At 48.0% G+C, this 15193-nt stretch overlaps 1 protein-coding gene across 4 annotated transcripts in view; it reads left to right on the top strand.

Moving 5' to 3' along the window:
* The first annotated feature begins 181 nt into the window (after positions 1-181).
* TXNDC16 (thioredoxin domain containing 16) overlaps positions 182-15193 on the top strand; it is a 41274-nt gene continuing 26262 nt past the window's right edge. The window contains exons 1-9 of one of the 4 annotated variants that reach the window (XM_057426312.1): positions 182-255; positions 7081-7284; positions 8225-8307; positions 9421-9494; positions 10138-10212; positions 10543-10664; positions 11154-11244; positions 13063-13219; positions 14539-14705. In XM_057426312.1, the coding sequence (XP_057282295.1) occupies positions 7116-7284; positions 8225-8307; positions 9421-9494; positions 10138-10212; positions 10543-10664; positions 11154-11244; positions 13063-13219; positions 14539-14705 (938 nt within the window). In that variant the 5' untranslated portion in view covers positions 182-255; positions 7081-7115. Of the gene's footprint in view, positions 256-305; positions 597-6399; positions 6603-7080; positions 7285-8224; positions 8308-9420; positions 9495-10137; positions 10213-10542; positions 10665-11153; positions 11245-13062; positions 13220-14538; positions 14706-15193 lie in introns of those variants that run through there. The other 3 variants (XM_057426310.1, XM_057426313.1, XM_057426311.1) reach the window with 3 other exon arrangements.

Here is a 15193-nt window from a genome sequence, read left to right as displayed (position 1 = left end):
CGCGGCCTCCCCCGCGCCTCGCCTCTTCTTTCTTTGGGTTGCCGCCGCCGCCCGCCTCCCCTTTGCGCGCTCTCCCGCCCCCCCCCCACAGCCTGGCGGTCCTCCTGCCCTCCCGGCGGAGGGGGGTGCGTTGCTGCAGCAGCGCTGGGGGGGGGGGGGGGGGGGGGGGAAGCTCCGTGGTGCCCGGAGGAAGCGGAGAGGTTTCCCAGAGGGGGTCCCTGGAGCTGCTGGGGGAGTCAGGACATCCCCGCCGCGGTGAGTGCAGGCTGGGCCTCTGGGGATGCGGGGGATGTGCGAGTATAGCCCAGAGACCGCCTTTTCCTGCGGGCAGCCATCCCTGTGGCTGTAGGAGGTCGGAGGTCATAGCAGCAAGGCGGGCAGGTTGGAGACCCCCGCTATAAGACATCTGGGCCCAGGTCTCGGACATCCCACCACCGGACTGACACACACACATCGGCTTCATTTTTGGCATCCCAGATTCTCCAGCCAAACAACCAGGCCACACCCAGAGGGCTCTGAGACCTCGGTGCGGGATGCTCTGCTAGCAGCCATGGTGGAGGGACGAGGACGTCAGCCCAAGTGCTCAGGACACCCAGGTAGGTGACATCCCTAATCCATCTTGGAGAGAGATCAGCAGTGTCCACCCAGTGCCACCTGCTTTCCAGGGACATTGTGGGGCTAGTCCCTTATCCCCAGGGACGTGCTAGACTAGGGCAGTGGCAGTGGGTGATGCTGTGGGCTGTCTGCTGCACATGGGCATCAACACACTTGTCTCCTGGTCCGGGCAGAGAAGGGCTGCAGCATGTCCCTCCTGCAGCATGTCCCTCCTGCAGCCTTGGCTAGGAGGTGAGGCACAGCAGGGCTTCCGGATGCTGGGAAGTGGACCTGGAAGTGAAAATGAAAGTGAAACTCCCCAGGAAGTGGCAGGAGATGGGGCAGTGTGAGAGCATCACTGCCAAAAAACCCAGACAGCAAGGTCTAGGCAAGAGGCTGGGACACGCTTTGATGTCAGTGTGTTTCCCACCTCTGCTGGTCCTTAAGAAGCATTTCTGTGCTGCAAGATGCTGCTCCCACAGCTCGCCACAGCCATCCTTGTAGCTGTCCTTGTCCCCTGGCTGCAGGCCTGTATGTTGGATTTGCACTGAAAAATCTGGCACCTCTGTGCAGTGGGTCAGAGGCTGGAGTGGGGCTGTGGCGCAGAGAAGAGCTCCGTTATCATCTGACATGCTGTGCCAGATGTGCCTCCAGTGTCAGAGCTGCCCTGGAGCAGATTTGCACTGCAGGCTGATTACACAGCAATCAGCAATGTACTTAAAATGCTGCTGGTTGGAAAGTGTGCCTGCCTGGGCACAAAAGCCTAGCAGTGCTCCGGCTTGAAACAGTGTTTCTGGTTATATGCAGGGTAAATGTCTTTGCCACACTAGTTTTTGGCTGGAAGCAGTGCATGCACCTGCTGTGGGTCCTGGCATTGCAGCCTGGTTGGGAGGCATGTCAGGGTGTCCTGTGCAGGTGGAAACATCTTCCTGCAGCTGCAGGGTCATGGCCACCACAGGACATGATGCAGGGATATGGCTGTAGGGGCCTCGCAGTTGCAGGTTGCAACCCCTGGCTTCTCCGCAGGCTGCTGGGTAGAAGGGGTGGATGGGAAGGGCCAGCAGGTATTTCATATTTCAATCTCATGATTGTAGGCCCATCCTGAAGCAGCAGAGAACCATCTTGGTGCTGTTCCAGCTCCAAACACTGGGTAACTGCAGCTTTTTTTGACCTTATTCGAGTCAACTGGGTCAAAGAACTTGCTTGGGAAAATTGGAAAGGAGCTGGATTGAGTTCTGTTCCAGCAAAACTGGGTAGTGATAATGAGCCTGGCTTGTCTGCTGATTAAGAAAAGGCTGGTTTTGGCCACTTTTCCAAAGATGAGCAGGGAAAGGGAGCGTATAGTGAAAAATACACAAGCTAATGCAATATGTGGTAAGGAAGTGAGGCTGTTCCTGGGCAGCCATAGTATTTGCCAAACTAACACATACGCTCACACAGGAAGAAAAAAAAAAGACTTAAATATTGCTTGACTTATGCAATATTTCAACAGTTGTCAGCAGAATATGTCAACAGTTGTTAGGCATGGGACGTGGGGCTGGTCTTCTACAAGTGACAATTTCATGTAGTGGGTTTACACTGGAGAGCCGCCGTCATCCACATATGCTTCAGTGGGATCCCAAGGATGCTTTGTGTGTCCCTGAAGAGCCAATTTATCATCTACTTCAGGAGAAGAGATCTGCAGAAAATACAGCTGTTGGGACAGCTTCCATCTTCGGACAAGCTGGCTGCAAGCAATTTGGGCATGTTTGGGAAAGACTTGCTGGCCAGATGGTGACAAGCAGTTGGTGAGATTCATGTGGATCTGAGAGTGGAGGGCTGGAACAGAGAGCTTTTCAGGGAGTTTATCTGGATCTCCTAAAGGAAACCTGTGTGCAGGGTCCAAAGTGCAAGAAGTTCTGTCAGTGTTGTTTTTTTCTTGCGCTTTTCAGCAGCAATAGGAAGTATATTTGTCCTGGGGCATGCAGCCGTGCTGATGAGTGTGCATCAGCCAGTGTAGCCTGCTGTAGCTAAGGGCTTGCATCAGCCCCAAGTCGATTTGGGGTCTGTTATGTTTCCTCTCTGCCAGCAAGTCTGGGAGGGCAGCACACTGGTTAACTGCTGCTGGAAGGGCATGAAAAACATATGAGCACATTGACAAAAAACTGTCCTGCTGCAACAAAAGGCCTGATCTGTGTCAGTCATCACAGAAGAGGTAGAAGTGACTCCATTTAGGAACATTCTAAATGCTCCTGCTTTAGGAGCTTCTACCTAGGGAGTTAAAACTTGACAACTTAGGGCTCTGCAGGCTGGAAGATACTGATATAATGAGTTAAAATGAAGGGGAAGCAGCTGGGTAATGTATTTGCTGATAAAGTGCCATTTTTTTGCAAGAAGGTAATTGATCACTGGGAGCAAAATACTCTGCTGAGGGGTGTGTGTGATTTTACACTGGCAAATGCCAAGTCCAGGTTGGTTTCCAGGTGTTTTTCCTGAGTTCAGGGAGGCCCATGGATGATGGAGATGGTACCCGGCTGGCTGTGCAGTCTGTGATTTCAGTATGACAATAGTTCTTACTTGTCTTGAGAGCCTTAAAACCCACCCCACATCACCATCCATTGAATGAAATGTGGCTGCAGCTTCCTTGGTGATAAATATTGGCATCTGAGGGCTTTTGAGGCAAGGTGTCAGGGAAAGCAGCTGGGATCACAGTGGTGATAGAAGGATCGAGCCCTTGGTTACTGCTGCAGGATTCCCAAGCAGAACTGATGTGGCATAAGCAATTTATGCCAACACAAGATTTCATGCTGGGTGTCTCTGGTGTATTTGGTTTCATTTTAGTTCATCTGCACTGGCTTCAACCACCTTGCCTGGCTCTGTCTTGGAGGTATGACAGTGAAAACATGAACCAAGTCTTACCGTCTGTGCTGTGCTGGGTTGCCCCATGATCCATGGATTTAAGGGTTTCCCAGCAGTGACACAGGGCTGGTTCACACTTCCTTGGTATTTTAACACATCTCTGGTAATCCTGCAAGTGGCTGCAGTAAAGGGTTCTGGCTGTGTTAATTTTCCCTTTATGGAAATGAGGTGACAGAGGAAGTGACCTAAAAGCTGGATATTCGAGCATGGATTGTTGGGGCACAGCGGGAAGCTGCTGGGCAGGATGGAGTAATGAGAGATGAGAGAACATGAGCAGAGAAGGGATGAGCACACATTTTTGTGTGAAAGGTGAGCAAAGCATGGGGAGAAAGCCGGGCTGAGGGTGGTGGAACAGAGTTAGGTGGGCAGACAGGGCTGACTTTGGGAGAGGTGCAAGGAGAGGAGTAGCAATGTCACAGCATGTGGATACAGCAGAAAGTGGAGCTTCTGCTTCTCCAGCAGTCAGATCAGGTAAAGTTCTAGGTATAATTCCATGAAGTCTTTGAGGCATTGGAGGCTGCTCCTCTTTTTCCTTGACAGTAAGCTTTCCCATTTGACTTGGGCTGGTTCCCACATACCAGCATTGAATTTATTTTTCCATCGATGCTGTAGCCAAGTTTAATAAATTATTAGTCATTTATTAGTCATTTAATAAACAGCACCCTCACACTCCAATCTCTGTCCCCACTGTAAGCCGGAGGAAAAGATGGGAGGGCAAAGGACCAGAAATGCCTGGTACTTCCCAAAGCTGTAAAGGAGAAAATGAGATGAAAATTAAGAAATAAATCATGGCTTTCTCAGCTCTGTCTTTTCTCCTTTGTGCTGTTCAGGCCTGATCCAAACACCTCACCTGTATGAGGGGGAGCCTGTGAAGGCTGAGCATGCCTGGTTGTCATTAACACTTCATTCTTGCAGCAAGGCAAGAGGGATTTTGTCTGCTCGTTTTTGAGCATTTGAGTTTGGGCTCATCACCCAGCAGCGATAGTAAGCTGACAGCATCTGACAGGGTGTTGGAGGGAATGACAGTCCATGGACACAGGGGTGTTTGTTAACGAAAAGAGCTGCAGCTCATGATGCAAAGCAAACCACTTCTACATGGCTTCAATTCCGCCTTTGTGCCTTTGTTGACCAGGGACCAGCCATGCCGCAGCACACCCAGCAGCAAAGACCAATAGCTGAAGAGCAGGCTGCAAAGGAGCAAGGGAAATGAAGTGGGAAGAAGATGCACTACTCATCCCGTAGTGGTTGTCCACAGGAAGCTCTCCTGACTTCCTTAATCTGAGCAAGAAGAGTGAAACAGTTGTGGCAGGGAGGGCTGCTGGTGAACCCCAGCAGCAGACTTACACGCTTGATCTTTCCTTGGTTCACAAATTTCCTTGGCTTCTTTCCTAGCCAGCTCCAGCTGGAAAACCAGCATGGAAGGGACTGCCCTGCAGCCCTGTGTGGGTTATGAGGTTCGCTCCCCATGCCACTGATGTCAGAATAACGCAAGGCTGGACAGAGCAAGGTGTGACAAGCTGTCATGTTAAGGAGATCTTTACTCCAATAAGGGGGAAAATTTCACCTCTTCGTCTGTAAGTTTGACAGGTTTGTTACTGTCCCAGAAAAGATGAGACCCTGGAGCTGGGTTAACCTGTCAGAGCCCTCTGCAGGTGCTCCACTGGCCAGCATACTATATTGGAGGGTGATGCAACATTCCTAGTGGGGATTTACAGTAACAGATTCACCCACTGAGTTAAAACTTTTAAGTCAATTTTAAAGACAATTTTTAAGTTTCTGAAAACACACAGAAAATAGATGTGAATTTTTGTTATAATTTTATGAGGGCTTAAGGTTTGAAGATTGCATTGACAGTATAACATACTAACTGTGAGAATAAGCATGAAAATAACGTATATAAAGCCAGTTAAAAAGCAGTCATTAAATGCACAAGTATAGCTCTTACCCAGTAGGTGACCCTGTGGGGGGAGAAGACAGGTTCAGCTCACTGACTGATCCCACCAGTTACAATGGAGTCTTCCCTAATTTTTCCCCTCTTAATTTCATATATTTGTATGATTTAATTCAAATTAGTAACTTCCTGTAGTCCTTCCACCATTTACCAGTTGATGAGCTAGTTTGCGTAAGGCTCCATAACTAATCGCCTCACTATACATGCTCAGGGGTCAGGGGTCTTTTGACCTGTGGGTGTGATTTTTAGTATTATAATGAGAGTATAATGAGGATAGTTCATCAAAAGGATGCCCTAGTCATGTTTTGCTGACTCCTGAAACCACATTTTGACAATTGTCCAGGATGTAGCAGACTTCAAGGACAGTCTTTGTTGATTAGAGGTTTGTTAGTCTTGTTTTTCTCAGTCCTGTTTTCCTCAGTTCTGTTTTTCTTAGTCCACCTACACAAGGCCAAAGCTTCTGTGGCTATCAGTTCTCATCATAAACCATTCTTATTTCAGGTCTCCTGACCCTTTAAGAGACCCTTATATCTGTCCAGGCTTTTTCATAGTGATACAAGTTTCAATTTCTCAACTGTATACCTATGGAGCTTTAACTAAATATGGCTATGGTGTTTTAACCTTATATCGCTATGGAGTTTGAGTATGTGCCTGTGGAGCTGGAGTGGCTCTAGTTATACATACTTTGTTAATGATTGGTATGAAATTCTCTTGCTTTACAATAGAAGTATAGCTTCCTTGTTGTTTAGCTGCAAGGTGGTTTATCAGTACATGGTGTCTTCAATTCCCACACCTGCAAGGGAGTATAGCAGAGCCTGGCCATGGGGCCTTCCCTCCTCTCCCCTCTCCAGCATATGCCAAGGTCGCAGGGTTGCCTGGGCAACTATCACTGGGTAGATTCTGTGCATATCGACTGTATTCCATGCTGGAAATAGCAGCTGCATTTTACCCTAAAATTGCCTTAATATCGTAACATAACTTTGAGGATCTGTGGGTGGAGGGATGGTCTTTAATTTCTCACATTATTTCACACAAGCCCAAGGAGTTTGCACAAATCCCTCTCCCATTTGATGTAGCTGAAACCTCAAGCAGCAGAGAGCTGGGGCAGGCACTGTGGGAGGGCTCTTCCATCTCCCCACATCATTTGACATCATCTGAAGTAAGCAGTGTGGCCTGTCCTTTTGTGAACACCTCTTTCAGTGGCATTTAGAATGCTAGTGGCATCCTCAAAGCTTTTTAGCAAGATTTGAGAATGTTTGGGTGGGTTTTCTTTCACATGATGCCATCACTGTTTTCTGCCTGTACATGTAATTTCTGTTTGATTCAAAAGAAGAAAAAAAGAAAGAAGAAATCCAGCCCTAAACTAAAATCACTGAGAGTCCATGCACTTACAGATACAATTCAGAGGAAAGAGAATGGCCTTTGCTGTCATCTTTACAGTTGTTTGGATCACCTGCTGTTGTATCACTAATTCATGATGTCCTTGAGACGATTGTGCCACATCTAGAAATTCCAGACATGCTGCACTTAACTGAACAGCTCATATATATGTTTGTGTCCATATGTATAATAGATACAGTTTTGTGTGTGTATATACATAATATTTGTTTGTTTGTTTGTTTATTTCTTTTTCTCAGTTGTCACTCTCCCGTGCCTGTAGCTGATAACAGCCATGTCAACCCAAAAGGACAGATGGGTTTCTTCCTTCTCTTTCCTGCTCTTTTGTGCATCCTTCATCCCAACGTGTGGAAGTGCGAGGGTGCTGCAGGAGCTGAGCCCCCAGCGGTATTTCAGTGCCTTGCAAGCCGGCAGAGCATCCCTAGCTTATTTCAGCCGTAATGGTATGTATTTAACAGTATGCATTTATATCAGCTTGGGTTTTCAGCAAAGGCCTGTGTGAGGGTGTGTCAGTGGAACAGTGAAGAGGCAATTCTTGAGATTTTTAAACCTGAAGTGATTTTGAAGAGCTCATCAAGCTCAGCTGGCAAACCTGTGTTTGCATGGCTCCAAGTGCTCCTGACAGGCAGAGACCTTTTGGGGTGGGATCTTTCCTGGTTATGTCCCCAGGCACACTCCTTCAAACCCCTTCATGACTTTTCTGGAGGTACCTTGGAAGAGAAACCCAGGCTCCTAAGGAGTTGTCCCCTGAAAGGGGCCAGTTTTCTCTTCCATGGTACCTCCGAGGGAAAGGAGGATTCCTTGCATGCAGGGAAACTAGGTGCTGTCAAGAATTAGAAGATCCTTGGCCTTGCCTTTCTTTTCCTCCTCCTTTATGACCTCTGGGTATGGTTTCCCAGAGACATCACTGTGGGCTGAAACACTGACACAGCTCCTATGTCAGCACTGAGAGGCTAGGTGTGTTATAAAGGAAGGAGGGGACACTGCAGGTATTCATGTTGTTGTCTGTAATTAGTTTTGTTTCAATAAATACTTTACTCTTGGAGTAAGAGCAGGACCATATTGTGTTAAGCAGTGTCTCAGTGCATGGCACGAGGATGCTCTTGAGTCTGAGGACTTGAAGCCCAGCACAACACTCATCTGACAGAACCATTCCCAGTCCCTCCATCTCTCCCAGCCATATCCCTGCAGACATCTCTGCTGGCAGTGTGCCACAGCTCCCTGTTTGCTCTGCTCAGGTCTGCTCTGATGTCCCAGGGATTTTTGCGTGGGACCTTAGCATGCTGTTAGCATGATAGAGCACAGACAGTGCTTGCCCTGAAGGTACTCTCATCTGCCCCACCTGTAAGGGGAGATTGAAAATGGAGTTTTTTTGTGTTTCAGTTTCACCTGGTGCCCAGCCCTTCTTGCAGCAGATTGAGAACTCAGCCGAGGCTCTCCAGGACTATGGCATTTCAGTGGTGAAGGTAAACGGAGATGAGGGGCAGGACAAGCTGTTTCTGGAGATTATTTCTGCGGGGCTTCCTGTGGTGTGGACAGAGCCACCTTTGGGGCTGACTCCACAAGAAAGCAGACCAGGGCATCCCGTTTCATCCCTTGCCTTGGCCTTACCTCAGCTGCTTGTGAGTTGCATGGCACCTTCTGCCTGCAGGCCGTAGGCAGGTTCCTGTGTCCCAGAGAGGCTTGATGTTGTGCCTGTGTCTCTAAACCCCTCAAAGCAGAGGACTGGCAGTGCTGTAGGTCAGGCGGGGCAGCCCTGAGCTGCTCCTGGCCTCCCAGTTCAGTCTCAGTAGATGAACCTGTGCACTTTGAATTGTGTTCCTGGCTTTAGGGGCCATTTTTCCTGCAGATTGCTGTTTTTCATGGCCACCCCGCATAACAGGCTTAGCTGGCTGGACTAATCTGGCCTCTCAGCAGCTGCATGGGGCATATGGAATTGCCTGGTCATTGCTGTGTACCCATGGGCATGGCAGAAGGAAGAGTATGATCCCCCGTGTGCTGCACAGGAGGGCATCAGCCTGCTTGTCTCCCTTTGGTGGGACTTGACTAATTCCTTCCAAAGCTCCCTCGTGCCAGCTCAAACTGCAGAGAATGATGGAATGCCCATGGCAGGGGGGTTGGAACTAGATGATCTTAAGGTCTTTTCCAACCCTAACTATTCTGTGATTCTATAGATAGGGGCAGTTCACTTCTTTTCAATTCAGTGCAATATATATTTCATATAAAGGGGTTTTTATCTGAAGCTTTGTGCAGATTTAGGTGAGGGAATTACAAATTCAGGCAAGTGTAATTAGATTATAAGAACTGCGTATATATATATGTCAGCAATCTGTCACTTTGAGTATGTTGGGCAGATCATAGTATCTCCTGATCCTGTGTGACCCAAATCAAGGCAGGCTGAGCTGAAGAACTGAAATGCAAACTCCAGTACCTGTCTCTGGACTCCATTGTATTGTATTTTCTCTCCTAGTAGGTTTGGAAAGGCTGTATTTTATTCCTGAGTGGAATAAAACTGTAGTGCTGTGTGTTTGTAGTCATTTGTGGAGCTGAATGTCTAATTACATGCTTTCAATGTCTAGGTTAATTGTCCCAAAGAGGATGTCTCAAGATACTGTGGAAAAGAAAATGCATTAAGGAAAGCCTACCTGTTCAGGTGAGGAGGCTTTCTGGGCACCACTCTGTGACTGCTTTCCAGTGCAAGTGTTTGAAGGAAATGCTGTTGATTATCAGAGAGGTCTGTGGAGGAGGAGAGGAACCATGAAGACAGCAGTGACATCAGCTTTCTGGCGGCTTCCAACAACCAGGTCCACCAGAGTTGCACTCAAACCGCTAGGTTTTGCGTCTAGTCCTAGAATGAAACACTGCTTGTTGCTCTTTCTGTCTGTATAGTTAGCTCGTCTGCCCTCGATGTGAAGGGTTAGCTCTTGGTCTCCATGGGTTGTCAGCTGGACACTTCTCCATATATCAGCTCAGTTCTCACTCACTGTTGTACATGACCACAGGGACTTTTCCTCTGCTGGTGAGGGTCTACGAGGTGGTGCTTGGTATATAGAGACCTTCTGTCAGTCTGTGCTTCTCATCAAGAGGCCCCAGAAGCTGAGTGAAACAGCAGTGACAGAGGTGACAGCTAAACCAGCCTAATCCTACTAAATCCTCAGATTCAACCCTGAAGTTTTCTTTCCAGCCACCCCTGCCAGCAAACCCCTGAAGCATTCAGCAGACTGAAAATCATATTAGTACATGTGGCTGATCTTTCATAGTTGCTTTGGTGATACTCCTTTTTTTCCCCTCCATAGAGGTAACATGCTGATCAGAGAGTTCCCCACGGATGCCTTGTTTGACGTGGACTCCATTGTTGCTAACGTTTTGTTGTAAGTACAGACCAGATGCATCCCTATGAAATCTTTTACTTTCCATTTTCACTTGTTGATAGGAAGTTTTGCATAAATACAAGCCCCATGTATTCCAGAGGCGGCTCTCAGCCAAGCAGAAAGCTGCTTATCCCTTTGGTATGGTTTGACCTTGTTAAAACTTTGCCCTTGAGATGACTCACCAGCACACATCTGGGCAACTATATTTGGCTGTGAATCTTCAATCTGCCAGCAAGAAGCTGGAATTCTACCTTGTTTTCCCCATCACAGTTATGTGGCTGCAAATTTGCTCTTAAAATAGTTGCTAATGAGTTTTTTCTGATTCCTCAGTGCTCTGCTCTTTAATGAAGTTAAATACGTTGAAACCCTGGCAGATCTTCAGAACATTGAAAATGCCTTGAAAGGGAAGGCGAACATGGTCTTTGCCTATGTACCAGCTACTGGGACAGCAGGTATTAACACTAATTTTTTTGCCTTTGCTCTCCTTACAGAGTATTTTTTACTAAGGTATAAGGGAGCTGAGTTTCTGAACCAAAATCCTGAAAATGGGGCATCAAGGAAACCTGAAAGGGCCACCCAGACACAAGTTCTCCACCTCTGTACGTCTTGCTGTGTTTCCAAAGGGATCGGGTGCACCAGGAAAGTTTTGCTGGGAGCATAAACTTTCAGATATGGGCTTGAGACAAAAAGGAAGCCAGCAGTTGCTGTCTTGAAAAATAAATAAACCCATAGGCAGATTCACGTACACCATCTGTGTTTGCTGGGGATCAGCAGCTGGGTCCAGCTCCAGTTACTCAGTTACCTGTATACTGTGTCTTCAGACAGCTATGGCTTTTTATGGAGTTTCTGAAAGCCTGGGCATTGGTACTTACAAGTGGGAAGGATGAAGGTGGAGATGTGGAGGGAGCTGAGATGAGATCATCTTGCCTTTCTCTTTCCAGAGCACAGAGCCGTGATGGAGGCAGCTTTTGTCTATGGGACTGTCCACCAGTTTGTTTTGACAACTGAGGCAACGCTGTTGAAAGACAGTAGGTATGTCCAGACACACCCTTCAGGTAGAGCTGCTCTACTCTTGGTTTCTCAGATTCCCAGGTCAAATCTGGTTACTGGGATGTTATTCTGGGGGAGTGCAGTCAGATCTGTTCTGCTTTTCCAAAACCAGCTGCTGCCTGTGTTCCTGGATTTGGACTAGCCATGCCATTTGTGACTGTCCATTGAACAGGATTTTATAGAAGAGCCAACTTTCTCCTTTCCATGGTCAAACCTCACATTTTTCAGAGGGCTGATACATGTAGCCTTCTGTTTTGATGATCAAGTCTGGCCAGCTGAGAAGGGTAAAAGCTGATGCAGTGGGTTGGAGCAAAGCCCTCCCAGTTCTATACTTTGCCTATGCGGTGGCCATGGGTGTTTTGCAAGGGGTATAAGGAAATCACAGAATCAATAAATGGATTGTGTTGGAAGGGTCCTTAAAGTTCCAACCCCACTGCCACAGGCAGGGACACCTTCCACTAGACCAGATTGCTCAAAGTCCCGTCCAGCCTTGCCTTGAACACTGCCAGGGATGAAGCAGCCACAGCTTCTCTGGGCAACCTGTGCCAGAGCTTCACTGCCCTCAAAGCAGAGTTTCTTACTAATATCTAATCTAAATCTACCCTTTTTCATTGTGGATGAAATGGATGAGTGTTGCCTACAGCCTCCCATCTTCTGGCAGCCTGAGGTTTCAGGACTCTCAGAGACGGGAGCTGAACCTGTATTACGGTGTTAACAGCCACCAGAGTTTTTTAAACACATTTTTACTTTTTATCTCAGCAACTTTTGCCAGCAGAGAGTTCTGCAGCTGCATGAGACACTGCTCTTGTATTTGGGAATTCCCATCTGATGTCCTCACTTGATCTAGCTAGCTCAGGCCATCCGCTTGCCATGTGGGACCTGCATTAAAAGGGCAGATCCTTCAACGCAGCGTGCTTCTGATGTGATATACTGCAGTCAGAAAACTGAGAGGGAGGAAGGTGGAAATATGACATAGCGTGTGATGTCTTCAGCAAAGCATTTATATAGCAATTTGCCTGCTCTCATAGGTGACACCAAGGCAGATACCGACGCGGTCCTACCCTGCGCTGCTATCCTGTCCTTGCAGGACCATCAGGGATAGCATTTTGTGGCTGCCACTAGATGGCACGCTTGTCATTTGGACAGGAATTGACTTCATTCTCGAAGCAAAGAGGACACCAGCAGGCCATCTCAGCTGATGACATGGTGGTAGCTTCACCAGTGTGCATAGCTTTCAGACAACTGGCGCAGCAGGCTTTGAGATCCAATACTGCAGTCTACTCTTCCATAGGAAGACCAAAAATCCCTTTATGAAGAAGATGATCCTAGTTTTAGAGGTGGGGAATGTGTGCCGTAGGAAAAGGAACATGACTTCCTAAAGTTAACCCACAGACCACCCCCAGAATATTCCCTATGTGTCATTAGTGAGGAAAAGGACATGAGAAAAATATGTAGACTTTAGCTCTTCTACTCCCGCCAGGGTCTTCATTGCAGTGGCATGAGAAAAGCTTGATTTGCGTCCGTCTCAAGCTGGGCCAACTGTTCTGGGGTTGGGCTCATTTACACCTACTGAGCCGGGGTCTTCAGTAGATGTTCATCGCAGTTACGAAAGGCATCTGGACACAGTTGTACCTGTCAGTAGGAGGGCTCTTGAAGAAGTCCCACAGACCTGCCAAACCCTGAACTTGAGGATCATCTGCCCTGTAAAACATGCCAGCAAACATGGTCACTCTGTCAGAGCATTTTAAAACCCTGTGGTGGATGCCTAGCTCAGCATGGATTTTGCTTTCTCTCTCACAGCACTGATGAGCCTGATGTGTCATCAGCCTCACTGGTGTTCTGCCACTGCCAGCGGGCAACAGACCTGGTGCAGCCCTGCAGGAGGACAGCCATGGAGCAAGCTCTGACAATGCTCAACATCCACAGGCACCTCAAGCTCATGGGGGCTCCTCTGGTGGTATGACTGGGAAAGAGGAGCCACTTGGGCTGTGGGCATGAGGGAAGCTGGGATGGACGTGAGGATGAGGGAGGTGTGAGCGGAGGGCAAGGCTGAGCATGAGAATCTGCCCATTTCCCATGAAGTTAATTGCAAAGCTCCCAGGTTGAGTCAAAGCAAGGAGCATGGGGCTGGATAGGGCCAACACTCCATTGCACTAATCAGCTTGCTTGAATCTTTCCAGAGGGCCCTGTAAGCACCATGAGTGGGAATGGGATGGAGGTGCCTTGGACTCTGCTGGAATGAAACAGAACAGAATAAAATAAAATAGAATAGAATATTTCAGTTGGAAGGGACCTAAAATGATGATCTAGTACCACTGCCTCACCACTTCAGGGCTGGCCGAAGCATGTTATTTAGGGCATTGTGCAGATGCCTCTTAAACCCTGACAGGCTTGGTGCATCGACCACCTCCCTAGGAAGCTTGTTCCAGTTTTTGATCACCCTCTTGATAAAAAAATGCTTTCTAATGTCCACTCTAAACCACCCCGGGTGCAGCTTTGAACTATTCCCATATGTTCTATCTCTGGATATGAGAAAGAAGAGATCAGCACCTTCCTCTTCACATCCCCTTCTCAGGAAGCTATAGAGAGCAATGAAGTCACCCCTCAGCCTCCTTCTCTCCAAATGAGACAAACCCAAAGTCCTTAGCCACTCCTCTAGGCTCCCCACAGGATGCTAAGCACCCTGGGGAGTTCTATATCAGTCACTCATGCCTTGCTCAGCACAAGAGACAGGAGGCTCCCTCCTATCTCCTATTTCCATTGGGCAGTGAACTTCAGCAGGCTTCCAGTTCCCACTGTGACATCTTTGCGCATCCAAAAGGAAGGGTAGGTGAGCTGGGAAGTGCCTTTTTCAGGCAGCCTCCTGGTTAGGCCCAAGGAGAGAAGGCAGTTCATGAAGCAGCATGTCCAAGGCAGGAAGGGAGAGGATGCCAGCTCTTGCATGTTGTGGCTGGGGTTTTCAGACTGCCCCGGGGAATGGATGCCAGGTAAATAAAAAATAATGGAGATTTGACATCTGGAATTGCTAAGTCACAAAGAACGTGCATAATAAAACCCAGGTTTTTAACAGGGAGGGTCATGACAAGTTGTAACAGTTTAACTGGGGTTGTGTGGGTTCTGCTGTGATGGATATTCTAGAATCAGAGTTGAAGGCGTTTTCTCAAGAGTCTTATTTCTGTGGTTGGGGAGCATATGGTGGCTTGGGCTGTGCAGAAGAGCTAAGGTGCCTTTATTGGTGTGGAGATGTGCTGCAGTGTAACCATGTCTCTTCTCCAGACAGAGGTTGCTGAGGACCCAGAGAAGGTTTCTACTGTTCACTTACAGCTTGGGCTACCACTTGTGTTCATTCTCAGCCAAACAGAGACCTACGAGGCTGACAGGAGGACAGCAGAGTTTGTGGCCTGGCAGCTCCTGGGGAAAGCAGGAGTTGCCCTTTTGTCCAGGTATTTACTCTCAGGTGTTTTGGGGATCTCCTTGCTTATTGTGGTGTTTCAGAGCTCGGTTACTCCACCTGAATAATTGACTATCCACCACCAGGTGATAGTCAGTTACTCACATTTGGATGAGAGGCAGTAAAACTAGGTGTACTGAGTTTGCATGATTTGTGATAGAGTGGCTTGGTGGGCATCTGGCCCCCAGGCAGGGTCAGCCCACCACACTAGGCTATATCCTGCAAGAAAATGTCATGTTTAAGGAGTGGCCCAGAGTCAGATTAATTTAGTTTCAGACTGGCTGGAAGTGTAAAAACGTTTGAGTCTCTTGCTGATTTAGAAGTGGAGAACAATCAGACTAAGAGAGATTTTGGAAAGGAAACTTAACACCAATGGAAGGCTTGTATCTTGCCCTCAAATTAAGGGCAGAAGGAAATCCAGTAAAGAAGGTGGACTGTGAGTGCTGGGTGCTGGGATGCAGTGGGTGTCTCCACTCAGCG

Source organism: Pezoporus wallicus, unplaced genomic scaffold (assembly GCF_028554395.1).
Source record: "Pezoporus wallicus isolate ANWC-B61680 ecotype Strahan unplaced genomic scaffold, APGP_CSIRO_Pwel_v1 contig_8403, whole genome shotgun sequence".
NCBI lineage: Eukaryota > Metazoa > Chordata > Aves > Psittaciformes > Psittacidae > Pezoporus > Pezoporus wallicus.
The sequence above is the reverse complement of the archived record's forward strand: the minus strand, read 5'-3'. Positions and strand labels throughout refer to the sequence as shown.